This window comes from Chrysemys picta, chromosome 6 (genome assembly GCF_011386835.1).
Source record: "Chrysemys picta bellii isolate R12L10 chromosome 6, ASM1138683v2, whole genome shotgun sequence".
Classification (NCBI taxonomy): Eukaryota; Metazoa; Chordata; order Testudines; family Emydidae; genus Chrysemys; species Chrysemys picta.
This window is the reverse complement of record NC_088796.1, coordinates 74,033,914-74,060,616: the sequence shown is the minus strand read 5'-3', so window position 1 is coordinate 74,060,616 and position 26,703 is coordinate 74,033,914. Positions and strand designations below refer to the sequence as shown.

General features: G+C 43.0%; 1 protein-coding gene across 3 annotated transcripts in view; it reads left to right on the top strand.

Moving 5' to 3' along the window:
• DTWD2 (DTW domain containing 2) overlaps positions 1-26,703 on the top strand; it is a 199,219-nt gene that overhangs the window by 66,989 nt on the left and 105,527 nt on the right. For 2 of the 3 annotated variants that reach the window (XM_065550364.1, XM_065550363.1), the window contains exons 2-3: positions 8,501-8,591; positions 11,555-11,649. The exons of the other annotated variant lie outside the window; for it this stretch is intronic. In XM_065550364.1, coding sequence (XP_065406436.1) covers positions 8,501-8,591; positions 11,555-11,649 — 186 coding nt within the window. The remainder of the gene's footprint in view (positions 1-8,500; positions 8,592-11,554; positions 11,650-26,703) is intronic. 3 annotated transcript variants of the gene reach the window in all.

Here is a 26,703-nt window from a genome sequence, read left to right as displayed (position 1 = left end):
TGTGTCACTTTCTTCAGAAAATTATCTATGATATATTCCATCATATATACAGACTACAGTATAGAAAGACTGAATGCTTCTGCTTCAGCATTGTTTAACTTTTCATAGGAAGCAAAACTCAACTTGCTTTTGATTTATGTTGGGAACCAAGTATAATAGGAAATGTTTTGAAAATTGTACTCAGTATGCTATACACCTGTCCCTACATAACTCTACAGTCAGCTTTAAAAAGAAACTTGTAATCACTACAAAGGTTTACATGATACAGAAAAGTATCTATTGATATTGAGTGTGCCTTTGCCATATCAAATAAATGGTTTGACTGCACCCGAGGGCGCAGCGGAGAGAAGGGCTGACAAGGGCAGAGGGCAGCTTTAGCTTGTGCCTCTGATTTAACATCCCTCAGGCTGGGATCTATCACCAGTGAGAAATGGGCCATAGCAGAGCCTCACTTAGGCCTTGGCTACACTGGCGTGGTACAGCGCTGCAACTTGCTGCGCTCAGGGGTGTGAAAACGCCCCCCCCCCCGAGTGCAGCGCTGTAAAGCGCCAGTGTAATCAGAGCCTGCAGCACAGCACTGCTCGCTCGCAGCGCTGCAAGCTACTCCCCTCGGAGAGGTGGAGTACATACAGCACTGCGAGAGAGTTCCCGCAGCTCTGGCGGCGTGACTACACTCGCGCTTTGCAGCGCTGCACCCTGAGGTACCCTGAATCTCCCCACCCTGCTTATCAGAGTTCTGAGGCAGGAGGTGGTGATAGCAGCTGGTGGAGAGTCACTCTACAGAAGGGGAAGGGGGATTTTCCAAGGCAATGCTCTAGTCTCTTTATATAAGATACAAAGTGAGTTTCATAGACCAGAGAATCTGGTCCAAAATGTATAAGTAGTCCAATTAGTTGGGTCATCTAAAAATAACACTTAAATAATGGGTATAGCACATATTTAGATTACAACGTTAGATTTTTATACTGAAAGGCCAGGAAGAAACTGGCTAACATATTGCAAAATAGATATGGTGCTTGATTTACACAGATGAATGAGTTTCTTACTAGAGATATGTATCTTCACAGTTATTTAAGGATATAATACAAAACTCATTGAAGTCAATAGGAGTCTTTCCTTTGGCTTCAAATGGTTTTGTATCAAACCGTAAATGTAATAATAAATAGTGTTTCAAATAGTTAACAGAAACCCTGCATAGACAGCCTGATCCTGAACTGCTGCAGTTTGTGGGAGCTTTGCCATTGATTTCAGTGAGCGTAAAATCAAGCCCTAAAGATCTTGCAATTCAGGGGTTAAATGGTGCTTTCCATATTTAAACCAAATAAACTTTAGTGAGTTTTTTACCTGAGCAGAGTGTTGGATCTAGCACAAAATAAGCATGAGCAGGGACCATGCAGTGCAGCAAAAATACAGAAAGGCACATGTGATCATTAGAGCTGTAATGCTTTTCAGAACAGATGGATTTTCAGAAGCTATTCAAAGGAGGGAAGGGAGGGCTTTTGGCATAGACTTAATTGGGAGGCTATTCCAAGAGTAAAAAAATGTATGTATTTGTTTTTTTATGTATGGCTTTAAACCACATTTTATCACTTTTGATGTTATCTGGGAATTCAGCTTCTTTAAATCAATTGGTGAGAGTAAACTTGAGGGGAACAAGAGATGCCTTGAAAAAATTAAAGCCACAATACTTGCTTCAAACAAGGCGGTAAAAAAAAAAAAAAAAAAACCCCAACAAAACCCCCTACCTCCCTATATTCGTAATTTAGTTAAGCAATAAGACATGTCAGAGTTGTACTGTACTGGGCTATTGCAGCATCCTGAGAAATGGTGATATCCTAGTATTACACACACCCTGCAGTCTTTTAATGTGTAAAATATTCTTATAGGGTACTGCCTGCATTTGAAGGAAATGAAGGGCAACTTTGTGTGTGTGTATATATGTATATATGTATATATGTGTGTGTATATATATATATATATATATATATATATATATATATATATATATATATATATATATAAAAGGACAAATGGATTGCCCTGTTGTGTGGTAAAACTGGCAAGAAGAACTCCAATGACAAATCCTCTGAGGGAATTATTGTCATCAGTTCATGAGGGGCACATGGTTATACTAACCCACAGAATGAGCAGCAGGCCCTATCCATCAGCCACACAGATCCACAGAAGGCCAGGGCCATCTGTGCAGAGGCACTGACAAGGATACTGCTCCTTGTCAGTATAGCTCCAAAGTTGTCATACACACTACCAGGCATTCCTCCAGAATATAGATGCCTTGGGCTTCTCGGGGTTGTCTGCCATGGAAAGGGGACCAGGTAATACAGCATCAGACAAGGTGAAGGTGAAACAGTCATTCAGGTTTTTCAGCACAGCAGCCCATGGGGCATTTTAGAAGGGCCTGCCTCATATGCCAGCTGCCAACTGTGCTGGGACACAGGGATGTCAATAATGGTTTGTTAAATGTGAAATAGTCCTAGCCAAATTGGGGACTGTTGGTGTAACCATTTGCCAGACTTTGAGATGTAGTTTAAGGTATCAGTAATGGGTTGTTATAGAGAAGTAGTCTTCTACCAAAGGTGAGGCAGATTTTTTGGGGAGAACGGGTTGCCTAATAAGGGCAATTTTTTACACAGGTTTCATTGTCTTGGGTCCAATCATCTTTTGTTATAACTCTTCTTGCAGTACCTCAGATTGTATGGCGTTGAAACGTGGCCTACAGGTTGTCCGTCAGCCTTAAGGCGATTATTATTTAGGAAAAAAAGTGGTTAAATGTCTGGCTTTTATCTTCTTTTTTTACTTATCCAGAACTAGTTTCTAACACTGTTGCTCAAGAGAATGGAGGGGGAAAGCTGTAGCAGATTAAGCTAACTCTTGTGTGCACTGCAGTCCCCACCATTTTAAAGGGCCTCTGCACTTTTGGTTGAGGGAAGAGGTATAGTTCCTTCTGCCTCTGAGCTAGCTGGTAGTAGTTGTAAGGAGACACCACTGGAACACTGGGAGTGTGAGAGAAAAGCTCCCCAACATATCCAGCACCCCAAAGAGTTTATAGCTAAAATAAAGGTGCAAAGAAATTTGGTGGGTAGTTAATTTTGGTGCCAATTGTTGCCATTGTATTCATTTGTTTTAAATCCTGAAAAAATGAATGTAGTAGTTAATGTTGGAAAACTGCAGTTGTAGCCTGCAAAATTTAATTTAAAAAACAAAATGTTTTTTATTTGTTTGTGAAAAAGCACTGAAGCTGTAATGCTATTTGCCCTCTAAACATAAAAGTAGCAAAAGTAAATTTTTGTTCAGATTTTCCAAAATATATTTGTTCACAGTTTTAAACTCTCCATGCCAAGTCCCGGCATAACATAATCCCTGAATACTGTTTTAATGTGTATTTAATGAGTTTTTATTAGTATAAAGTATGTGAAATGGAAAGGGGTAACTGTATGGATGCTGTCCAGCTTTGTCAGGTGTGCTTTGACCTTAAGGTCTGTGGTGTTTTGACTTAGATGGGGAAGCAATCTGTTTAACTTGAATTTGAAGCATCCATCTACATTTGGCCAGCTGCATTTCCTCGAAAATATTGAGTCTGTGCCTGACCTTCGCAATATGCTTTAGAACATGATGATGTTGCCACTAGTGATAATAGTTCAAAAACATCAGCTTCCTTTTAAAATTGCAAATACGGTTTCTAAAACACATGTTGTGACACACTTACCTTCACATGGGTTTTTGGCCAGGAAAGTTTACAAATTCAGAATATAAAAACGCAGTTATCTTGTTCTGCTTAGGTTGCTCTTTATCATGGGATGAACTGTCTGAGTTCATTGTAAATATTAAAATTGGTTAAATGCATATATTCAGAATAAAGCTAAAAGGCTACACTTCCAAAGAATCATTTGAGGGGAGGCACTGAGACCTGAAGGTGTGTACTTATTTGCATCCTCAGAATGGTGCCTGATTTCAACAGCCCTATGGGCATGTTCTGACAGGTTGAAAATTAGGCCTCAGAAGAGCACATCTATGGCCTGGATATACATAGATTTTATTTGTGTGAGAATGGAGATTAGAAGGAGATTGTGAGAAAGGGTTTTCATATACCAGCCTATTTTATGGCCTTCTGCATCTTCACCTTTATAGCATTCCTGCCCTGTGACCACGATTCACAGCAGTCTTGACACCAGGAAAGGGAAACATTGCTTGGCTGGTCTTAGCCGTGTTGGGCAACACTAAACAAGAAACTGCACACAATGTATTATAAATAAACAAAATGTATCTTTCAATTTCAACATTAGTTTTTTTTTAACTTTTTACATTTTAAAATAAACTAGATTAAAAAACGGTGGGAGTGACTTCTGCTCCAGCATGTGAAGAAAATTCGGAGTGACCTCATTAGACAATTTCAGAACATTTAACACTTTTTACTAGACGTAAACCAGTAAGGTATTGTACTTACACTGGTGTGGCCTGGGGTTGGTATCACTGCCTGGCATTGCCTTATAATAATTTTCCAGATACTGGAATGCTATAAGGGAAAATAGAGGAAACAACATCTTGAGAGAATTCTGAACCATAGTGAAATTACAGATAAACAGATACACAAGTAAAACTGTTCACATCCCGAAGTAAACCTTTAGTTTGCCCTTGTTGATGTAGACACAAATGTTCCTTTTCCACCAATCTTTATTCTCCCTGAAGAGAGCCATAGCCACAGGGCACACTTGGGCAGAAGGAGTCCCTGGAGAGACCTCTTCCCTCTGGACTAGGCACAGACCACTCTTCTCGTGTTTTTCTTTTTGGCTCCAAGGCTGCAACTCCTACTCAGTTTTGACTTCAGCCTGCTGTGCATTGCAGGATTGTGCCCACAAACTTAAAACAAACAAACAAAAAGATACAAAATACTCCTTTTGCCTAGATGGCCTTCAGAGTGTAGGCTTCTGTAACCTTGAGGCTACATTTGTGGTTGTGGAACAGGATTTCTGCCATTCTGTAGTCCAATGGAAAGTTTTTCCTTTCCCACTGCTACACCTTAGGAGCCCCACAGTTTGCAGGCTAGTAATGTGGGCTGTATGTAGGGAATTGCCCCTAAAAGCACAGTAACCATGAGGCATCAAAATGAGAGCACAGAAATAAGCGTGGTGCCCCCAGAGTAGGGTTGTACAAAGATATAGTCAACATAATTAGGTGCCTAATTGGGTGCCTAAACTTAAATGATGTGTATATACACATGTAAGTAATTAAGTTTTATTGAAAAAATACTTTGCAATACTTTGTGCTCCATTTCCTTCAAATCAAATTACAGATGGACAGGGCTGAGTTTATAATATGAAAATACTTGCTTTCTTTGTTTAGAATTTCCTTTTATTAAATTTTAACAAAGTTGAAAATTCACCAACCAAAAATACAACCAAGTGTGAAAAATGCAAAAAGCAACAGAAAGGAGGGGTTTTTATATGAAATGGAGACCAAGAAACAAAGTAAATTGTGTCTGAGAAATTTAATTATAACAAATACAGTTCAGGATTCACTGGATGCCATTTACTTCAGTTTATAGAAGTTGGGGGGAAATGTAGCTCTTTGAATTGGAGTTTGGAAGTTAAGAATTTATTGTTTTGAAACTGATTTATTCAGTGGGTATTCACTACTAAATCTTTTCTACAGAAAATGTTGTGACGGGAAAACCTTAACTATTAACTTCTTTTCTTAATGCAGTGAGCTGGGTAATATCTGAGAGAAATCATATATTTAATGGAAGTAATTAAGAATTTAATTGCAGGGAAGTACAAGAACTTAAAAGTTATGACCAGTAAGAAAAGTATCTAAACATTCAAGGCAAAGACAGCAAAAAAACCTGTTGGGGGTTGCACCGATTTGCGGTTATACTCTGTTATAATCCAGTAGTATTCAGAAGGTTTTAATCTATACTTAACACCTATCTAGGGTCCCTTCTGAAGTGTTGTTTGTTTCATAAGAGGAAATATGAAAAATAAGACAACAATACATTTTGCTGGAGCAACTTCCATAAACTTACTCAAAAGTGTTGAAATGAAGAAATAAGCTAAATCATCAAAACCACTTCCCTGTTCATATGAACCCATTTTGAGATACTTAGTCTCAGCACATCTGAAAATGAGAAATAGATGTTCAACCTATTTAAATCAGGCCCCAGGTGTCTCAAGTTGAGCACCAAACTTAATGGTCTCTCTTTCAAATTTTGTAATGTCTGTGCACTAATACTAAAAAAACTTGAATGGCTTTAATGGTAATGTGGGCTATATACAGCTAAATATCACAGCTAATAGAGTAGCAGAGATTTCACTGATGAAAAAAGGCTGATAGAGTCTGATCGCAAAGAAAGCGGAAACATATGCTTGGTTAACTTAGGATAAAATGTTCTCACTAGTTACTTTGTAAGTCTATTACTTATACTATGTAAGCTTTTATTTTTGCTTCCCCCCCCCCCCCAATCACCAAAGCTTTCTAGAGGTAGTTTCTGGACTTATGGTGGTGTAAATCCTAGATTAACATAAATTTAAGATCTCTGGTGAGAGGCAGTCTGAAACTGGGGCAAGATGTAACTGAATTGAAACACTTCAGGACCTGAAGGGCTAAAGGCCTTCATTGCGTACTAAACTCAGGATTGTCTTTAATTTGAGTCCTGTCCAGACACAAAACCCCTTAATTTTAGTCTGATGGTGCTTTTAACTGGCCTGTTGGGATGTATAGGCTAAAGGTCAAGTTAGCACAACTCGTCAGCTGTTAATACTACCATGCTGTTGCATGGATGTAGGCTAACTCCACTTGAATGTTGCTAGTCCTCTGCTAGTGCCTTCCGACAGTTCCTCTTGTGTGCTCAAAAAGGACAGAAAAGCATTCTCACAACTCACTGAGAATTCATAGAGCATTGCAGATTACTGCAGTGCAAAGGGCTATCAGCTTTGCCCCCAGAAGTCTTAGTGCCACACTCTAGTGTGTGCAGCGCCAGTGCGGACACAGCCACCAGAGTCTTTTTGCAATGCAACTGCTCTCTCAATCTAAGCCAGCAGTTCTAAACCCACGGGCCGCATACGGCCGAATTAGTACATTGCTGTAGTCCAACTCAGGTGTGTGCTAAAGGCCGGCCCGTATGGCAGAGTCCAGGTTCCCCGCTGCCTGGCGCGGTGGGGTCCGGGGTACCCTGGCACCCAGCGTGGTGGGATCTGGGCAAACAGCCGGCCCTGCACGGTGGGGTCTGGAGCAGGCAGTTGGCCCCGCGCGGCAGGGGTCCAGGGTCGGGGTCCATGCTGCCGCTGCCTTGCCACCTGGCCCATGCGGCCCAGGTAACACACAATGATAAAAAAGTTGAGAGCTTAGATCAGTGGTTAACTCAGGAGAATAACTCAAGTTAACTTTGCAGTGAAGACATATCAGTATAAAAACATACAGTGAAAGTATGCGGGTGTGGTCAGTAAATGTTACAGGGGAAAAACACGTTGACCACAAGGAGTAGTTGGAAATGGGGACCTTAGGTTTACTATGGAAATAATGACTTTTAGCTGCTTCTTTTTTTTTTTTTTTTTTTTGCCTAAGGGGAAAAAATTATTTAGATGATCCTGTTTTTTTAAATCTTGTTGTCACAAGGAAAATAATTTGGGTCTTTTTTTGTTCGTGTTTTGTCACCAATTGTAATACGCTAGTAGCGATATTTGTTTTTTATTTATTTATTGTTGGTTAGCTTATGACCCAACTTACTGACATCATTCTTATCCTCTGATATTATCTCTGCTCCACTATATTACACTGTGTCCCATTCTGTGCTGCTCCCAGTGCCTGGACCTCCAACCTGCTCTTCTTGTGTACCAAATAACAATAATAATGTTCAAATCACTGTCTTTCTATATTCAAGTCTTCTATAAGACCTTTTGCCGAGTACAGAACAGTTTTAAACAGCTGATTTGTTTTGTACTGTTTGTGTCTTTCAGACTGTACGTTTCTGAAACAGTGACCATGCCTTCCTTTGTTTCTACATTTCTGATGAATATAGTGTGGAATAGTAAATAATTACAACAAAATAATATATTTGGGATGTCTATGGTTTGTTGTGCATACAAATATGCCTTCCTCTCTGTGCTTTGTATTATATTATTGAATCCTTTATTTGGGATGGAAGATAGTGGTTGATTTCTCACTTGGTCAGGGCATAGCCACTTATAAATTGTTTCTCTTGAACAGGTTGAAAATGAATTCTTTGAAGTGCCTTAATCCCAACTGAATTTTCTAGAGCATGTTTCTGAACACTGCTCTCCAAAGTCTATTTAAATACAGTCTTGTTTGTTTTTACAAATAATAGCAATATCAGCAACAGAAAGTTTATGTCAGAAGGTTTGTATAGGTGCAGTTTGTTGTACAGGAAAGTACTAACACAGCTCTTGAGAAGGGATACATGTTTTACGTAATAAAGTTTATAGTGTGTATGACTAATTGCCAATGTTTTTTTCCCCTTTCCATCCTGTAGCCGTCCTCAGAAGGTGTGTTTGTGTCCATTCTTCCCTGTACATCCTCTAAAAGTCTCCACCTGCTTGTATATAATTCAGCATCCAGCGGAGGTGAGTAAGGCTATGGGAATTGTCAGAGTTCAGCAAGAAGCTTCAATAGCAAAGGGTGTGAGAGAGGGCAAGAGGAAACAATCTTGTTCAGACATGTGCAACAACTTCATCTTTGAAAATAGCTATAAAGCTGAACAACTAGTTCACACGGTTTGTTAACGTCATTTATGCCTTCAAAAAAACCATGGGCCCTAATAACTGTGTAAACCTAATAGCAAGATTTCTAATAACAATTTCATGTGTCTCCTGAATTAAGGATGATACATTCTCCTGGCCATCTAAATGATGGAATTACGTTAGTTGCACCCAATTTGGAGAGGCATTGTGGTCTAATGGTTGGGGCACTGGACTGGAAGTTAAGAGGCCTGGATTCTGGTCCTGGTTTGGCTGCTTACCTATTGTGTGACCTTGGAGATGTCACTTTACCTCTCTGTGTCTCTTTTCCCTCACACCTTCTGTATGTCTTGTCTATTTAGATTTTAAACTCTTCAGGACAGGAGCCTGTGCTGGGGACTTGGGGATGTGGCATAGAGTTAGCTGTGCTGACCGTACACCTATTTGTTTTACCACCTCTTTCCCCCAGCCTCGTTAGAGGAATCTCCAGCAGTGTAGAACAGTCTGCTTTCTGGTCAGAAGCAAAGGAATGCAGCATGGCTCAAGTCTGAGCCCTTAATGGAGTTAAAAGAATGTAAGCCATACTGTACATGTCTCGGTTCCAAACAATGCTTCCTGCAAAGCTAGTGATCACTATGTCTAACTTCTGTGAAGGAAATTTAAGACCAATAATCTTCTGGGTTTAATATCCTCATGCATAGATTTGGTGCCGTTAGCTCACCTTCACTTATTCCTTATAGCATCCCCAGTTGAATCCTGAGGATTGTGGGATTTTTTTATTGTTACACTTTATCCATTCCAGAGAAAATCAAGATGACATTTCAACTGAGAGAAACCAAAAGGATACTGGTTTTTGGTTGTTTATTTTTAATAAATTTTCTTTTAGTAGATGTTTCATTATTAGTCATGAATCATGAAAAATCCAGTTCACTACAGAGAAAATATAAGGTAGTAACCAACACCATTAACTCTCAGAAAAGAAGAATAACCCCTATGGTGCTGTATCTATGGTACTTCAGTAGTCAAATATTCAGTATTTCCACAAAACAAAGCATTGCACACTGCTGCCAGGAGGAACATGGAAGAGTGCAAAGGAAGGAAATAATTACATGTTTTCAGACCTGTAGATTGAAAATAGCTACAATGACAGTATATATTTAGCCTTAACCTTTACTAAGGTCTTGGTTATCTACAAGCTCATGTCTGAATTCTCAAACAATTTCTTCTCTACTTTGTGTAGTCCATCTTTCATATAATGTCTACATTTCCAAACATACTTTTCTCTTGTAGTTCACCTTTAATTCAGTTAAAAAAAATACACTTCCATACAGTTAGCAGCAAGCATTTGTCTAAAAGTTAGATTATTTGGATTGGGCAGTGGGACCAAATTAGAGAAAAACATTGAAAGTAACAATTTTTGAATGTCTTCCTCCTGCTGGCTATTAATATTTTTTTAATGAGAGACCAATAGTAGCTGTTCTTTCTGCTCTTTGTTGCCATTCTTTAACCACTTGCCAAAAAATGAATCTTCTGACACATCCAAGATTATTATTTTTGGCATCTGTTTGTGAAAGTAAAGTCAACCTCGTGTGTGTGTGTGTGTGTGTGTGTGTGTGTGTGTGTGTGTGTGTGTGTGTGAGAGAGAGAGAGAGACACGGGAGGGGGGAACCCCACAAGTATAAAAACTAATGTATTCTGTGCCCGTTTTAGACTAGTCTGTTGTTTAAATGCTTTGTTTGGATAGTGGTAGCCCAGGACATTGGATGCAGTATCAGTCTTGCTGTCATGGTTTTTCAGTCTTTGACCAGGTTTCTACTTTTTTGTACATTCTTGCTTCTTCACTCTGAGCATAAGAATAAAATTGTTTTAACTTTTTAGATTTTTTTAAAAGCCGTGAAACTTCTTATCGATTTCTTGAATCACAAAATAAGCCCTTTTGGCAAAATTGCAGGACGGCTATAGGTGGTTGGTGGCTTCCATTGTGCCTGATGAATTAATAGCAAGTGCTTGGTGGCTCTGCAATTTGAAATCAATCTCTCTCTCTCCCTGTTGCACACATATATTTGTGTATAATACATTTTGTCATGTAGCATACTGTTTATGTAATCTGCATTATTGTTAATGGTACTGATCAGGGTGTGTTCTCTATGGTTTCCTTGTTCATTGTTTCTCATTTTTTGTTGAAGTTTCTGTTTACAGTTTTCTTTTACAAGCACCCTTGAGCTTTTTTTTAAGTCACTGAAGGTCTGACCTTGCAGAATTGAAGTCAATGGGAGTTTTTTCATTGACTTGAGAGAGCAGGATAAAAGTCCAGTGTGAGAATCTATTGAGATGGGTAGCTCTAAAAAAGAAATAATTAGATACCTGTAAAAAAAAGCTTCTCTGAAGATGTACAGAGGTGAAGAGACTGACCTCATTATTTTTTTTTCATGTTTTAATTGGCTAATATGTATATGGAAGTATTCTAACTTCCAGCTTGAAATTAACTGGTGAAGTATTGGGGGGCAGTGGTAGGATGAGAAGTCCTCATCACACCAAACTTCATAGAATTTGGTTTATGGAAATTCCTACCAGGTCTGAACAGGTGAATGGAGGCAAGACTACATGTTTTCACTGAGCTGTATATTTTCAGAGAGCAACAATTACAGGTAAGTATTACACAGAAAAGAATAAATTAAAATTGGAATCTGGATTTTTTTCCTTATTGTATGCCTTTTCTATCACTGAGAGAGCCTGTATGATGCCTATTTTGTGGTAGTAAGAACTACAAAAGAAACTACTACATCTTAAGAGTTTAAGAAAGCATCCTTATTCTTTAAAAAATGTTTTTTTCCCTTTTTGATATAAAGGAAAGTCGAGTATTACGGACAGTGCCTCTTCTAGCTGCTTGCCTCCCTGGAGACAAGTGTAAAGTCTTGATTGGCCGACGTTTTGGTGAAGATAGGTAAGCAGAATTGCTGATTCAACTTCTGGTTCTCTGTTGTGTACTATTGATGATACTGCTTTTAAAAGCTACACTGAATATTTTTGCATTTCTAAGTGTTCACTGCTGTGCAGTGCTAAGGCTCACAAATGAAGTTGAAATACAGTACTGCATTTTGTAAACTCCTTTTTGGTCTGTTTCCTTTTAATTAGCATCAAATCCACTTTTTTTTTTTTTTTTTTTTTTAACCAAGCCCTCGGGGGGTCAAAAGTTGTTACCTCTTCATATGGGGATGCTGTTGCATTCTGTATGTTCATTCTTGTCCTCTTTTCAGAACCCTGGTACTGTGACACCTTTACTTCAAGTGAGAAGGCAAGATGTCCTGGTCTTTTCTAAAGCCAGTAAATGGCAGTGCAGCCAATGCCCTGCATCATTCTTATCAGTCATGATGCCTACAAAAATGGTTAGGCAACTGGTATGCAGTCACCATTGCTTATCACGGTGTTCCTAATAGTCTCGTTGTTACTTTGTACTACCTCTGTTTATCTGTATACACACACACCTGTTGTGTCTCCTCTTTATACTTAGTTCCTTCCCTGAAAAGCTTAAAATCTATCTTAATTTTATATGCTTGTTCAGTTCTTAGCACAAAGACTGATGGCTAATAAGTGCTACTGCTGTACAAATAATAATCTGCATTGATTGATTTAAGCTAAGTCTGCAATACAGAGCCTATGTTGTAATCATAGAATATCAGAGTTGGAAGGGACCTCAAGAGGTCATCTAGTCCAACCTCCTGCTCAAAGCAGGACCAATTCCCAGTTAAATCATCCCAGCCAGGGCTTTGTCAAACTGGGCCTTAAAAACCTCCAAGGAAGGAGACTCCACCACCTCCCTAGGTAACGCATTCCAGTGTTTCACCACCCTCCTAGTGAAATAGTTTTTCCTGATATCCAACCTGGACCTCCCCCACTGCAACTTGAGACCATTGCTCCTTGTTCTGTCATCTGCCACCACTGAGAACAGCGGAGCTCCATCCTCTTTGGAACCCCCCTTCAGGTAGTTGAAGGCTGCTATCAAATCCCCCCTCATTCTTCTCTTCTGGAGACTAAACAATCCCAGTTCCCTCAGCCTCTCCTCATAAGTCATGTGCTCCAGACCCCTAATCATTTTTGTTGCCCTCCGCTGGACTCTTTCCAATTTTTCCACATCCTTCTTGTAGTGTGGGGCCCAAAACTGGACACAGTATTCCAGATGAGGCCTCACCAATGTCAAATAAAGGGGAACGATCACGTTCCTCGATCTGCTGGCAATGCCCCTACTTATACAGCCCAAAATGCCGTTAGCCTTCTTGGCAACAAGAGCACACTGTTGACTCATATCCAGCTTCTCGTCCACTGTGACCCCTAGGTCCTTTTCTGCAGAACTGCTACCTAGCCATTCGGTCCCTAGTCTGTAGCAGTGCATGGGATTCTTCCGTCCTAAGTGCAGGACTCTGCACTTGTCCTTGTTGAACCTCATCAGGTTTTTTTCGGCCCAATCCTCTAATTTGTCTAGGTCCCTCTGTATCCGATCCCTACCCTCTAGTGTATCTACCACGCCTCCTAGTTTAGTGTCATCTGCAAACTTGCTGAGAGTGCAGTCCACACCATCCTCCAGATCATTAATAAAGATATTAAACAAAACCGGCCCCAGGCCCGACCCTTGGGGCACTCCGCTTGAAACTGGCTGCCAACAAGACATGGAGCCATTGATCACTACCCGTTGAGCCCGACGATCTAGCCAACTTTCTATCCACCTTACAGTCCATTCATCCAGCCCATACTTCTTTAACTTGGCGGCAAGAATACTGTGGGAGACCGTATCAAAAGCTGTGCTAAAGTCAAGGAATAACACATCCACTGCTTTCCCCTCATCCACAGAGCCAGTTATCTCATCATAGAAGGCAATTAGGTTAGTCAGGCACGACTTCCCCTTCGTGAATCCATGCTGACTGTTCCTGATCACTTTCCTCTCCTCTAAATGTTTCATAATTGATTCCTTGAGGATCTGCTCCATGATTTTTCCAGGGACTGAGGTGAGGCTGACTGGCCTGTAGTTCCCTGGCATAGCCCCCTCGTGTAGACGCAACCTACAGTGGCAGAAGGAGTTTTTCTGTCAGTCTACGAACATCACCTGTCCAGGCAACTTTAACTACATTGACAGAAGTACCGTTATGTCGACATAGTTGCACCTACACTGGGGGTTTTGTCAGTCGGGGTATATTTTTCCACATCCCTGACCAGCGTAGCTATGCCAATATAACTTTTAGATGTAAATCAGGCTGTAGATGCTTTACAAGTCTGAGAAGAGGGAGTCCTGAGATTAAAAATGAGTGCGTATTTTTGGTGATATTCTTTCTGTTAGCTATGTGTTAACGCATGGCAGTTTCTTCACATTTATTTTTTGATATTCTGAAATTTTGGACAAGATTGTCACATTAGTATTGTCTTTCATCCTCATTGGGTGAAGCTAATTTTTTATCAACAAACTTCTGGTGCAAATGCTTGTGAGATTTTGTTGCATAAATGTTCCCTGAAAGGCAACAAAAAAGGGTGTGAATACTGATGAAGCAAATTCATTTAAAATTCAAATGAATATTTGGGGAAGCTTTTTGCAGAATTCACTGAGGTCTACTGAACAGAGATGCCATAAGTCAATTCAGAATGTTTTTATTAGTCTTCTATGGTAATAAGCATTTAAATTACCTAAGAACTTCCAGTGTATGGGAAAACTGCATTTTCCTCCAGTTAAAGCAGAAAATGAAATCACTTTTCATGGTGACATGCACTGGATGTATTGTTTCCAATGCAGTCTGCTTTTGGTAAAGCAAATTTCTTTAAGTGTCCCAAGTGCAATTGTTTACCCTTTCTCAGTTCAAAAGCCAGAATTTTGCTCCAATTTACAAAAATAAAATAATAAAAAAGCTTTTAGGTAGAGACAAAACACCGAAAACTTTAGCCCCAAAAGTGAAAGGTTTTGAAAATTTTTGAACATTTTAAAACAAAAGGGTAGAACTGTTTAGCATCCATAACTATTGTAGCCTTTATTTCAATTGAATTGATAGTTCTATGCTAAAACACTGTCCCTAGTAAGTAAGTCCATCTCCTGTGTTGCTACAGTTTTAAGATAAACAGGGTAAAAGTCACCCTTAGAGCTTCTCTTAGGTTGGGAGACTCTAGGAGTACACAAAGAGGGAATACAGTGATCCCACACGCAATCACAAGTAATTTTGTCTGTATTATGTTACATTCACACCTACATGTACAAAACTATGCAATAGCCAATGCTGTATTCATACTCACCTATCACAGAGTCAGGTTCATCTCTCAACAGGTTGTCATCAATGGGGGTGGGAGGGGGAGGAGAGAGTCTTTCTGACTTGGTTCTTCCCTGATGGTTTAAGGCCCCCAGTCTAGAACCCAGGGCTGTGAAGCTACCAGTCAGCTGATATCTTCAGGCTGCCACCCAGCGGCAAATGTAACCAGCTTGCTCTCCACTTCCCAAGACCTGCTGTGGACACAGCCCATGGGAAGTTCCACCTCAAGGATTTGACAGAGAGCAGCCTCATGGCTCCTCATTGGCTCTCTGCCCTATATAAACCCAACGAGTGTTCCAGGAAGTTTCCAGGCAACAGTGTGGATCTCCTGTAGCTGCCACAGCCATGCCTGGAACTGACATTGGCTTGATTTGGACTTTGCTTCCTGACTCGAACCTGAAACCTGACTTAGACTCTGACCTTTTGTATTGACCCTGGCCTAGAACCTGACTACAAACTCCTCTGCTACTTCCAGCCTCAGGTTTTCCCCCTGCTCTGACCCTATGCCCTTACTGCCTTTGGTGGGATCCTGACAGATGGGTTTTTTTTTTCTGAAGTGGTCTTACCACCCTGTCCATACCAGCAAACCCTTTTTATCCTGTGTTATGACCACATCTACCATCATATGTATATGCATGACTGTTCCAACCCCCTTTTTCTTTCTGTCCTTCCACATCCCATACATTTTGGGATGCCCTGCTTTTCATAGGTGGTTCTCTTAGTTCCCCTCAGTCTCATAAGCATCTATGTAAACATGTTCCCATGGTAACTTGTGGGGAGAGCAAAACTTTCCACAGTGATGTTACAGTCAGGTGTCTGGCAGTCTAGATAGGTACATTGAAATATATTTCCCCAAACATCACCTACTGGCACTTACTTTACAATAATCTTGTAACTTTACTTGTACAGGGTTATTTCTGATTAAGCTACTTATGTCAGCTCTTCTTAGGCCTGAGGCCTAGTATGGCTAATCTGAAATCGTGCAGGTCTCAGCCTGTAGACCGTGCATTACAACCTTATCTTTCTTATCTGTCTAATACATACTCATCACTCAAATACTTGTCAATTTTATACTCCTATGATCCTATCCTACTTATATCTATACCTATACTTACAACTTAAATCTATTCATCACACACTGATTACATATGAAATAGCATGCGCATTAATCCCAACAATATATCACAATTAAATAATAAGCTGAACTAATTGGCTACATTATATTACGTGTTACCACTATAGTTATTTGATCCATATGCAAATAGATGAGCATTTCATGCTGTAAAATACATTGTCAGCAGTGAAACACCCACACCATTGCAAAAAGTCTCAAAAGAGATACACAAGGTAAAGGTGACATAGTTGTACCCAGCTGATTGTGGGAGGTGAAGTCAAATGGTAAAAGAAGGTGAGTATAAGGTTAATCTCTGACAGTTTTCAGTATGTATAAATAGTGTTTTAAATGATACTACTGGTCACCAATAAAAACAGCCCACTCACTTCATAATACTTTTAAATGCTCAAAATATTTAGCTCCAGAGAAAAGAGCGATTCCTAAAACAAAGTAATAGTGGGTTTTAATCATAGAATATCAGGATTGGAAGGGACCTCAGGAGGTCATCTAGTCCAACCCCCTGCTTAAAGCAGGACCAATCCCCAGACAGATTTTTGCCCCAGATCCTTAAATGGCCCCCTCAAAGATTAAACTCACAACCCTGGGTTTAGCAGGCCAATGCTCAAACCACTGAGCTATCCCTCCCCCCCAATTAACAATTGGAGCTTTTAAATCACTACCACTAAACCCTGTCTTCCTCCTTTTTCAGTCACCATGTACAGCACCACCATCCTCCCTGTCACTCAGGCCTGTAACCTGCATGGTATTTTCTACTCAGATGTGTCTCGGACATCACGTCCAGGTCATTTCTAAATATTGCTGCTTTATCCTGCAAAACATCTCTAAAATTCTGCCTTTTTTTCCCTCCATTCATACAGAGAAATTTGTCATCCATCTCTAGTACTGTTACATCTTTCTCTCTCCTGCCTTGATAAATATTACCTTGCCCCAGTTACCTCCATTTAAAAAACTACTGCAAAGACAGTTGAAGGAATGATCCATGAAAACAATGTCACTCCTCCCTGGTTCCCTCTTCTCCACTGCATCAAACATAAACTACTCATCTTTGCTTTTAAAGCCTTTCATGGCCTATTTTAACATCATCTCTTGCACACCCTCAAGATGTTGACTTCTGCCAGTAATGCCAGCCTTTATTGTCCATTATGTTAATACAAGAACCTTCATACTTTTTCCCATGCTGACCCTCATGTATGGGAGAAGCTGGCTTTAAACATCCAGAAAGCCACATCATTGCTTTCCTTCAGATTGCTCCTTACAATTTTCTGTCATGATGTGTACAAAAAGCTCAACAATAGTTACATACCTGATGCATGATAACTGTTTTTCATGCATACTAGTCTTGTGTCAGTTACCTTGTACTCCACTGTCTGTCTATCCATCTGCTGTCTCTTGTCTTATATTTAAATTTAAGACCTTTTAGGGCATAGACTATACAATTGTTAGCATAATGGGGCCTCATCCATTATTGGGGTCCCAGGACATCACCACAATACAAATAAATTGAATTCTGGAGTTGAATATTCATGCGTTCATGGATTCCGAGATCAGAAAAGTCATTTATCAGTGGGGTAGCCGTGTTAGTCTGAATCTGTAAAAAGCAACAGAGGGTCCTGTGGCACCTTTAAGACTAACAGAAGTATTGGGAGCATAAGCTTTCGTGGGTAAGAACCTCACATTTCCTGAGAAAACTACAGTGCATTGGTGACCTCCCAGAAAACACCATCCTAGCCACCATGGATGTAGAGGCTCTCTACACAAACATCCCACACACAGATGGAATACAAGCTGTCAGGAACAGTATCCCTGATGATGACACAGCACAACTTATTGCTGAGCTCTGTGACTTTATCTCACGCACAATTATTTCAAATTTGGTGACAATATATACCTCCAGACCAGTGGCACCATTATGGGCACCTGCATGGCCCCACAATATGCCAACATTTTTATGGCTGACCTGGAACAACGCTTCCTCAGTTCTCGACCACTCATGCCCCTTCTCTACCTACGCTATTGATGACATCTTCATCATCTGGACCCATGGGAAGGAGACCCTGGAAGAATTCCACCATGATTTCAAAGCTTCCACCCCACCATCAACCTCAGCCTGGACCAATCTACACGGGAGGTCCACTTCCTAGACACCACAGTACAAATAAGCGATGGCCACATTAACACCACCCTATACTGAAAACCCACCGACCGCTATGCCTACCTTCATGCCTCCAGCTTCCACCCCGGTCACACCACACGATCCATCGTCTACAGCCAAGCACTGAGGTACAATCGCATCTGCTCCAACCCCTCAGACAGAGACCAACACCTACAAGATCTTCACCAAGCATTCTCAAAACTACGATACCCACACAAGGAAATAAAGAAACAAATCAACAGAGCCAGACGTGTACCCAGAAGCCTCCTGCTACAAGACAGGCCCAAAAAAGAAACCAACAGAACTCCACTGGCCATCACCTACAGTCCTCAGCTTAAACCTCTCCAACGCATCATCAGTGATCTACAACCCATCCTGGACAATGATCCCTCACTTTCACAGACCTTGGGAGGCAGGCCAGTCCTCGCCCACAGACAACCTGCCAACCTTAAGCATATTCTCACCAGCAACCACGCACCGCACCATAACACCTCTAACTCAGGAACCAACCCATGCAACAAACCTCGATGCCAACTCTGCCCACATATCTACACCAGCAACACCATCACAGGACCTAACCAAATCAGCTACAACATCACCGGCTCATTCACCTGCACGTCCACCAATGTTATATATGCCATCATATGCCAGCAATGCCCCTCTGCTATGTACATTGGCCAAACTGGACAGTCACTACGCAAGAGGATAAATGGACACAAGTCAGATATCAGGAATGGCAATATACAAAAACCTGTAGGAGAACACTTCAACCTCCCTGGCCACACAATAGCAGATGTAAAGGTAGCCATCTTACAGCAAAAAAACTTCAGGACCAGACTCCAAAGAGAAACTGCTGAGCTCCAGTTCATTTGCAAATTTGACACCATCAGATCAGGATTAAACAAAGACTGTGAATGGCTATCCAACTACAGAAGCAGTTTCTCCTCCCTTGGTGTTCACACCTCAACTGCTAGCAGAGCACCTGGTGCTCCCTGATTGAACTAACCTCGTTATCTCCATACTGATTTATACCTGCCTCTGGAGATTTCCATTACTTGCATCTGAAGAAGTGAGGTTCTTACCCACGAAAGCTTATGCTCCCAATACTTCTGTTAGTCTTAAAGGTGCCACAGGACCCTCTGTTGCTTTTTACAGAAAAGTCATTGTGAGTGCCTAGCATGACCAATATAACACAGGCCATAGAACTTCCCCAAAATAATTCCTGTTGAACGAGAGCATAACTTAAAAAAAATCACTCTTAATTTAAAAATTGCTATTGATAGAGAATCCACCATACCCTTGGTAAATTGTTCCAGTGGTTAATTACCCTCACTTAAAAATTGTCATCTTATATCCAGTATGAATTTGTCTAGCTTCAACTTCCAGCCTGTGGATCGAGATATACCTTTGTCTGCTAAATTGAAGAGCCTGTTATCAAATTTTTGTTCCCTGTGTAGGTACATATAGACTGATAAGTCATCCCTATCCCATCTCTTTGTTACGCTAAATAGAATGAGCTCCCTGAGTCTGTCACAATAAAGCTTGTTTTCTAATCCTATAAGTATTCTTGTGGCTCTTCTCTGAACCTTCTTCAGGTTATCAACATCCTTCTTGAATTGTGGTCACAGTATTCCAGCAGTGGTTGCACCAGTTCTTCTTCAAGCACTTGCTCACATCCATTCCATGCTAGATTTGCACATTCCACATGCACAGTTGCCAGAGGTTTTTTTTCCCCTTAGTGGTATCCAGGGGACCGGCCCTAGTGCCCCTGGCAGCCCTGCACACATGCACCGGTATGTGGGGTGCCGCCAGCTCCACATCCTCTCAGTTCCTTTTTACTGCCCGTGACGGTTGTTTGGACTGACCTTCTTGCTCTTGAAAGTCTTTCCCAGTGGTTTGGACTCTGTACTCCATCGTATATAGTTTTTGTAGTTGGTGTATTTAGTTATCAATTAGTATTAGTGTATGTAGTGTAAATAGTGGTCCCAGTCATCAAAGGGCATCATCTCAGGGTACGTCCTGCGGTAAGTGGAGCCCATGCCAGTCAGTGACCCGCATTTGAGCTTTCTAAAATGCCTTGGGGAAGCTTACATAAAGGAGAAGCGCAAGATCTGCAGGAACTTCAGACTGCGCACTCAGAAAGGCAGGGATGTTCGTCTGAAGACTTTGCTCATGAAGGCAGCCCTCAGATAATCCTCAGAGCCTTGCTGCTCTGAATCAGCACTGAGCACTTTGGCCTCTGTGCGAAGTGCTCCACCTGGCACCTTTCTCCATACAGGAAGAATCATAAGAAACAGCGTGCCAAGAGAGGGCACTCTCTGATGCTGAAGAGGGACAAGTGGGGAGTAGCCGATGAAGTGAGACCTGTGCTGGGCCACTCATCCTTCCCAGATTCATGGTTGACTCTGTCGACTCTGCGTAAGGCAATGAGCCCGGTCTGGGGCCCATCTCGGACTCCTGAGAGCAGTTGTGTCACTTCGCGCCTGTGGACACCCTCAACTCCAGAGGCTTTCCAGGCTGCAAAGAATTTGATGTCCCTCCCGGGACCGCCCACCCCCAAGACCCCTTGCCAGCCAGAGGTTCCGGGGATAGAAGGATTCAAGGGGCCGTGAGTTCTATCCCATCACCGACCATTGTGGCACCTTCCAGAGGAAGGCCCTCCATGGCCCCACCATGAGCAGTCCCCAACCCGGCATCAGTCACCAGTTTCCCGGCACCGCCTGGAGGCAGAAACAGCTACAGCTCCGCCGTGGTCTCCGAGGGAAGAGTCCTCTTTGGAGTCAGAGGGCAATCATTCGCCCTGCCAGAAAAGTACTGATACCCGACTTCAGTACCGGCCCCGCAGCTGGAGCTTGGCCATCGGGCCATTGGCCAATGCAGTGGCAATATTGGAACACATGGTGGTTTCCCCTGGTACCGAGACCCCCTTCCCAGCATTCATATTTGGTGGTGACCGAGAAACAAGCCACTGACCCCGGCACTGGACCCCGACTCCAGTACTGACCCTGGCACCAAGGTCACTGAAGTGGCCCCAATGAAAGTAGTCCAGGTGGAGGAGTAAGGACCAGCCCTTCTTACGGTGCTAGCCGCCTTCCTCATCATCCCTGGATGAGGCAGTCGCAGGTCCTAATAACCCGCTTCTGCCAGATGACTTCAGGGCCTATCAAGAACTCCTGAAACATGTCACCACAAATTTGAGGCTGGAAGCCTAGGAGTAAAGGAGTCCATGCAGAGCCTGATTGATAGTGGCCCTGCCAGTAAATGAGGCAGTGTTGGGTCTAGTCAGGGTGCTATAGCAGACCCCTTCGTCTCTGCTGCCTACCTCAAAAAGGACAGAGAAGAAGTACTATGTAGTGGCCAGTGAGTTTGAATACCTGTACTCACATTCCCCCGTCAGGATCCCTGGTGGTGTCTACTGCAAATGAGCGGGACAGACAAGCGCAGTTGAGCGCCACCTCAAAGAATTAAGGCTGGATCTGTTTGGGTGAAAGGTTTATTCCACGGGCAGCCACTAGCTTCGTATCTCTAACCAGCAGGGCGTTACACTGTGAAAGTATAATTTTAACCTGTGGGACTCAATGGTCAAGTTAAAGAGCTCCCTGCCACAGGAGTCGAAGCAGGAGTTCATGCCCTTCTTGGAGGAAGGCAAGACGGTGGCCAGACCCTCCCTCCAGGCAGCTCTGGATGCTGCTGACTCAGCAGCCACAACGATGGTGTCAGCGGTCACCATGAGGCGCTATTCGTGACCCCAATCATCAGGTCTCTCACATGAGGTTCAGTAATCCGTCCAGGAACTCTCCCTCAAGGGTACCTCCCTGTTCTCAGACTCCAAAAGCTTCATGACCTCAGACTCAATGGCCATACTTCACTCCCTAGGCCTGTTTACATCCCTGGCCTCCAGGAAGCATTTCAGGCCTCAACAGCCTCCCAGGTTTTTGGGGCCTCCCAAGCAGGAACCCTATAAAAGAAAGGGTTATTAATGTTGTCAGCCCCTACCTTCTACCTCAGCTTCCCAGTCAGGCTCAAGTAGGTACCCCGGTGGGACCAGGCTGGCCTTTTGAAGGCACACCTGAGGATGATATACCAGACTCAATTCAGGATACATCCCCCCGCTTTGGTTTTTGGACTGCCTATGTAACATTGTACTGTTGGGTGCTTTGTACTGTAACAGTTGGTTACAACCTGCAGTTTTCATCTTTCCCACACCTCCAACCCCATCCCTCTTCATGGACCCTTCTCATGAGCAGATTCTTGTCAAGGAGGTACAAGTCCTCCTACATTTGGGGGCAATAGAGAAAGTTCCTCGAGACTTGAGATGGAAGAAGTTTTACTCCCAAGTTTTTTTAATCCTTAAGGCCAAAGGGGGGCCTACAGCACATCCTGGAACTGCATCACCTCAACAAATAGCTCAAGAAAGTGAGGTTCCGCATGGTCTCCCTGGCCTTCATCTTTCCCTCCCAGGAGCTAGGAGACTGATACGCTGCCCTCAATTTAAAGAATGCTTATTTCCACATCTCCATCCATGGACACAGGAGATTCCTCAGATTTGTGGTGGGCCAATGCCACTACCAATTCACCACGCTTCCCTTCAGTCTATCACAGGGGTTCTCAAACTGGGGGTTGTGACCCCTTAGGGCGTCACAAGGTTATTACACCCCCAAACCCTGCTTCACCTTCATTTATTATAATAATAAATATTTTTAAAAGTCTTTTAAATTTATAAGGGGGGGTCACACTCATAGGTTTGCTGTGTGAAAGGGGTCACCACTACAAAAGTTTGAGAACCACTGGTCTATTTTCAGCCCTCGGGTTTCTACTAAGTGTATGGCAGTGGTTGCAGCCTACCTCAGATGTCGAAGCCTACAAGTCTACCCATACTTTGATAATTGGCTGATCAAAGGCCACTCTCAGATTCAGCACAGCATTGGCATACTACATGCCACCCTTTGGGTGCTGGGTTTGTTAATAAACTAACAGAAATCAACATTGGTCCCGGTGCAGAGAATAAAGTTTACTGGGACAGTGCTCAACTCCGCCCAGGCCAGGGCCTACCTACTAGGGCCAAGTTCTGAACTATGTTGGATCTAATCACCCGGGTCACAGCTCACCCACTTATGACCGACCAGGTGTGCCTCAAACTGTTAGGTCACATGGCAGCATGTACCTGCCTGGTGCAGTTTGTGCGGCTACGCCTCAGAACCCTACAAATGTGGCTGGAGTCAGTTTACTCCCCGGGTAGATGCCACTTGCACTCAGTTCTCACGATTCCATCACCTGTCTTAGCTTCTCTGACTTGGTGGAGAGACTCGCGTTCTGTGATGAAGGGGGTGTGCCTTTTGCTGCCCCATATCCAACAGGTACCTTGGTTTTGGATGCGTCAGACGTGGGGTGGTGAGCCCATCTCTGCAGACTCAGGACCCAGGGTTTCTGGTCCCAGGAAGAACTCTCCCTGCACATAAACATCACAGAACTTAGGGCAATATAATAATAATGGAGATATCCCATCTCCTAGAACTGGAAGGGACCTTGAAAGGTCATCGAGTCCAGCCCCCTGCCTTCACTAGCAGGACCAAGTACTGATTTTGCCCCAGATCCCCAAGTGGCCCCCTCAAGGATTGAACTCACAACCCTGGGTTTAGCAGGCCAATGCTCAAACCACTGAGCTATCCCTCCCCCCATATGCTTGGCCTGCCTGGTGTTTCTCCTCCAACTCTTAGGCAAGGTCATGCATGTCTTAACAGACAACATGGCCTTAATGTTTTACATCAACAAGCAAGGGGGAGCTCGCGCCTAATCCCTGTGTCAGGAGGCTCTCCGACTGTGGGACTTTTGTATGAAGTGTGCCATTTACCTTGAGGCTTCGCACCTTCCGGGAGACCGGAATGCATTGGTGGATCACCTCAGCAGGTCCTTTTCCTCTTGCCATGAGTGGGCTCTTCACACGAAGGTCACCACTGTTATCTTCCAGAAGTGGGGGACTCCCCAGGTGGACCTGTTTTGCCACCAGACAGAACAGGAAATGCCATCAGTTCTGTTCTATGCGCGGGCTCAGCAGGGGCTCCCTTTCCCATGCCTTTCTGCTCTCATGGACAGTTGGCCTGTTGTACGCCTTCCCACTGATCCTTTTGGTTCGCAAAGTCCTCCTAAAGATCAAGAGGGACAAGGTGAAGGTTGTCATGATAGCTCTGGCATGGCCATGCCAGCATTAGTTTGGCATGCTTCTGGACCTCTCAGTGGCAGCTGCACTAGTGCTCCACCCTGTCTGGACTTGATTTTGCAAAACCATGGTTGGTTGCTTTTCACCCAAACCTCGTCTCCCTACACCTATGGCATGGCTGCTGCATGGCTGAACCCTGAGGAGTGGGCCTGCTCAAATCAGTCTTGCTAAGTAGCAGAAAACATTCCACCAGGGCTACCTACTTGGCTAAGTAGAAATGTTTCACTTGTTGGGTCTTTGAACAGAATCTTTTTCCATCTCGATCTTCCCTGCAGTCCATCTTGGACTACCTGCTCCAGGTGAAACATCATGGTCTGGCTCTGTTGTCGGCTAAGGTTCACTTGGCAGCGATCTCGGCCGTCCATCCTCCAGTATAGTGCAGATCAGTCTTCTCCCATGAGATGACAGTCAGGTTCCTCAAGGGTTTGGAAAGACTCTACCTCCAGGTTCGTAACCCAGTTCCCCCATGGGACTTAAACCTGGTCCTGTCAAAGCTCACAGAGGCCCCCCTTGGAGCCGTTGGCATCTTGTTTCTTCCTGCTACTGTCTTGGAAGGTCACCTTCCTGGTGGTGATCACTTTGGCCAGAAGGATCTACAAGATCAAAGCCCTGACATCAGAACCCCCTTATATGGTATTCTTCAAGGACAAGGTCTAGCTGCGCCCCAACCCGACCTTCCTACCAAATCTGGTGTCAGAATTCCATAGCAACCAGGATATTTTTCTGCTTATCATCTTTCCTCACAGCACTGATGAGGAACGTTGGGTCCACACGTTAGACGTTAGGCGGGCCCTGACCTTCTATATCGAGAAGACTAAGCCCTTCCGCAAGACTATGCAACTTTTTGTAACAGTAGCGAAAAGGATGAAAGGACTACCAGTGTCATCCCAAAGAATCTCATCCTGGACAACTGCTTGCATCCGAGTTTGCCAAGAGCAGGCAAAGGCTCTGCTTCTGGCCATCATGACAGCTCATTCAACGAGAGCCCAGGCTTTGTCAGCAGAGTTCCTCACTGAGATACCAATACAGGACATCTGGAGAACCTCATTATGGTCATCAGTTCATACCTTTGTGTCCCACTATGCCATCACCCAACAGGCCCATGATGATGCAAGTTTCGGGAGAGCAATGTTGCAATCTGCCTACCCATGAACTCCGAGCCTACCTTCAGGGATACTGCTTGTGAGTCACTTAGCAAGGAATGGACATGAGCAAGCATTTGAACAAGGAAAAGAATGGTTACTAACCTTTCATAACTGTTGTTCTTCAAGATGTGTTGCTCATGTCCATTCCATGACCCACACTCCTACCCTCTGTCGGAGTTACCAGCAAGAAAGAACTGAGGGGGTGCAGAGCTGGCAGCACCCCTTATACCGGCTCATGTGCGCAGGGCTCCAAGAGGCGCTAGGGCCGGTCCTCTGAATACCACTAAGGGGAAAAAGAAATCTCAGGCAACTGTGCACATGGTGCGCACACCTAACATGGAATGGACATGAGCAGCACATCTCAAAGAACAACAGTTATGAAAGGTTAGTAATTTTTCCAAATGCAGAGGTAAAATAATCTTTCTACTTCTACTCAATTTTCCCCTCTGTATTCATCCAAGAATATATTAATCCTTTTGGTCACAGTATTGCACCATTCAGACGATTATCTATTACATTCAGCTCGTTCAGCTGATTATCTACCACAACCTCCAAATCTTCTTTTTTTTTTTTTCCTTAGAGCAAACTTTTTAAAGAAAGGTGCCAGTACTATAAATAATAAATAATATAACTTGCACGTGTAATATTTGCACTATTGTGAACACAAATGATATTTTTCATACAATCTATCTGTGTTCAGTTTGTGCATATGGTGAGATGTCACCTACTACAGGACAGGCCCAACCAGGAAAATAACAGAACGCCACTGGCCATCACCTACAGCCCCCAGCTAAAACCTCTCCATTGCATCATCAATGATCTACAACCTATCCTGGAAAACTATCCCCCCTTCATAGGCCTTGGGGGGAGGCTAATGCTAGCTTACAGACAGCCCCCCAACATGAAGCAAATACTCACCAGCAACTACACACCACACCACAGAAACACTAACCTAGTAACCAATCCCTGTAACAAACCCCGTTGCCTTCTTTGTCCCTCTGTTTACTCTAGTGACACCATCATAGGACCCAGCTAAACCAGTCACACCATCAGAGGCTCATTCACCTG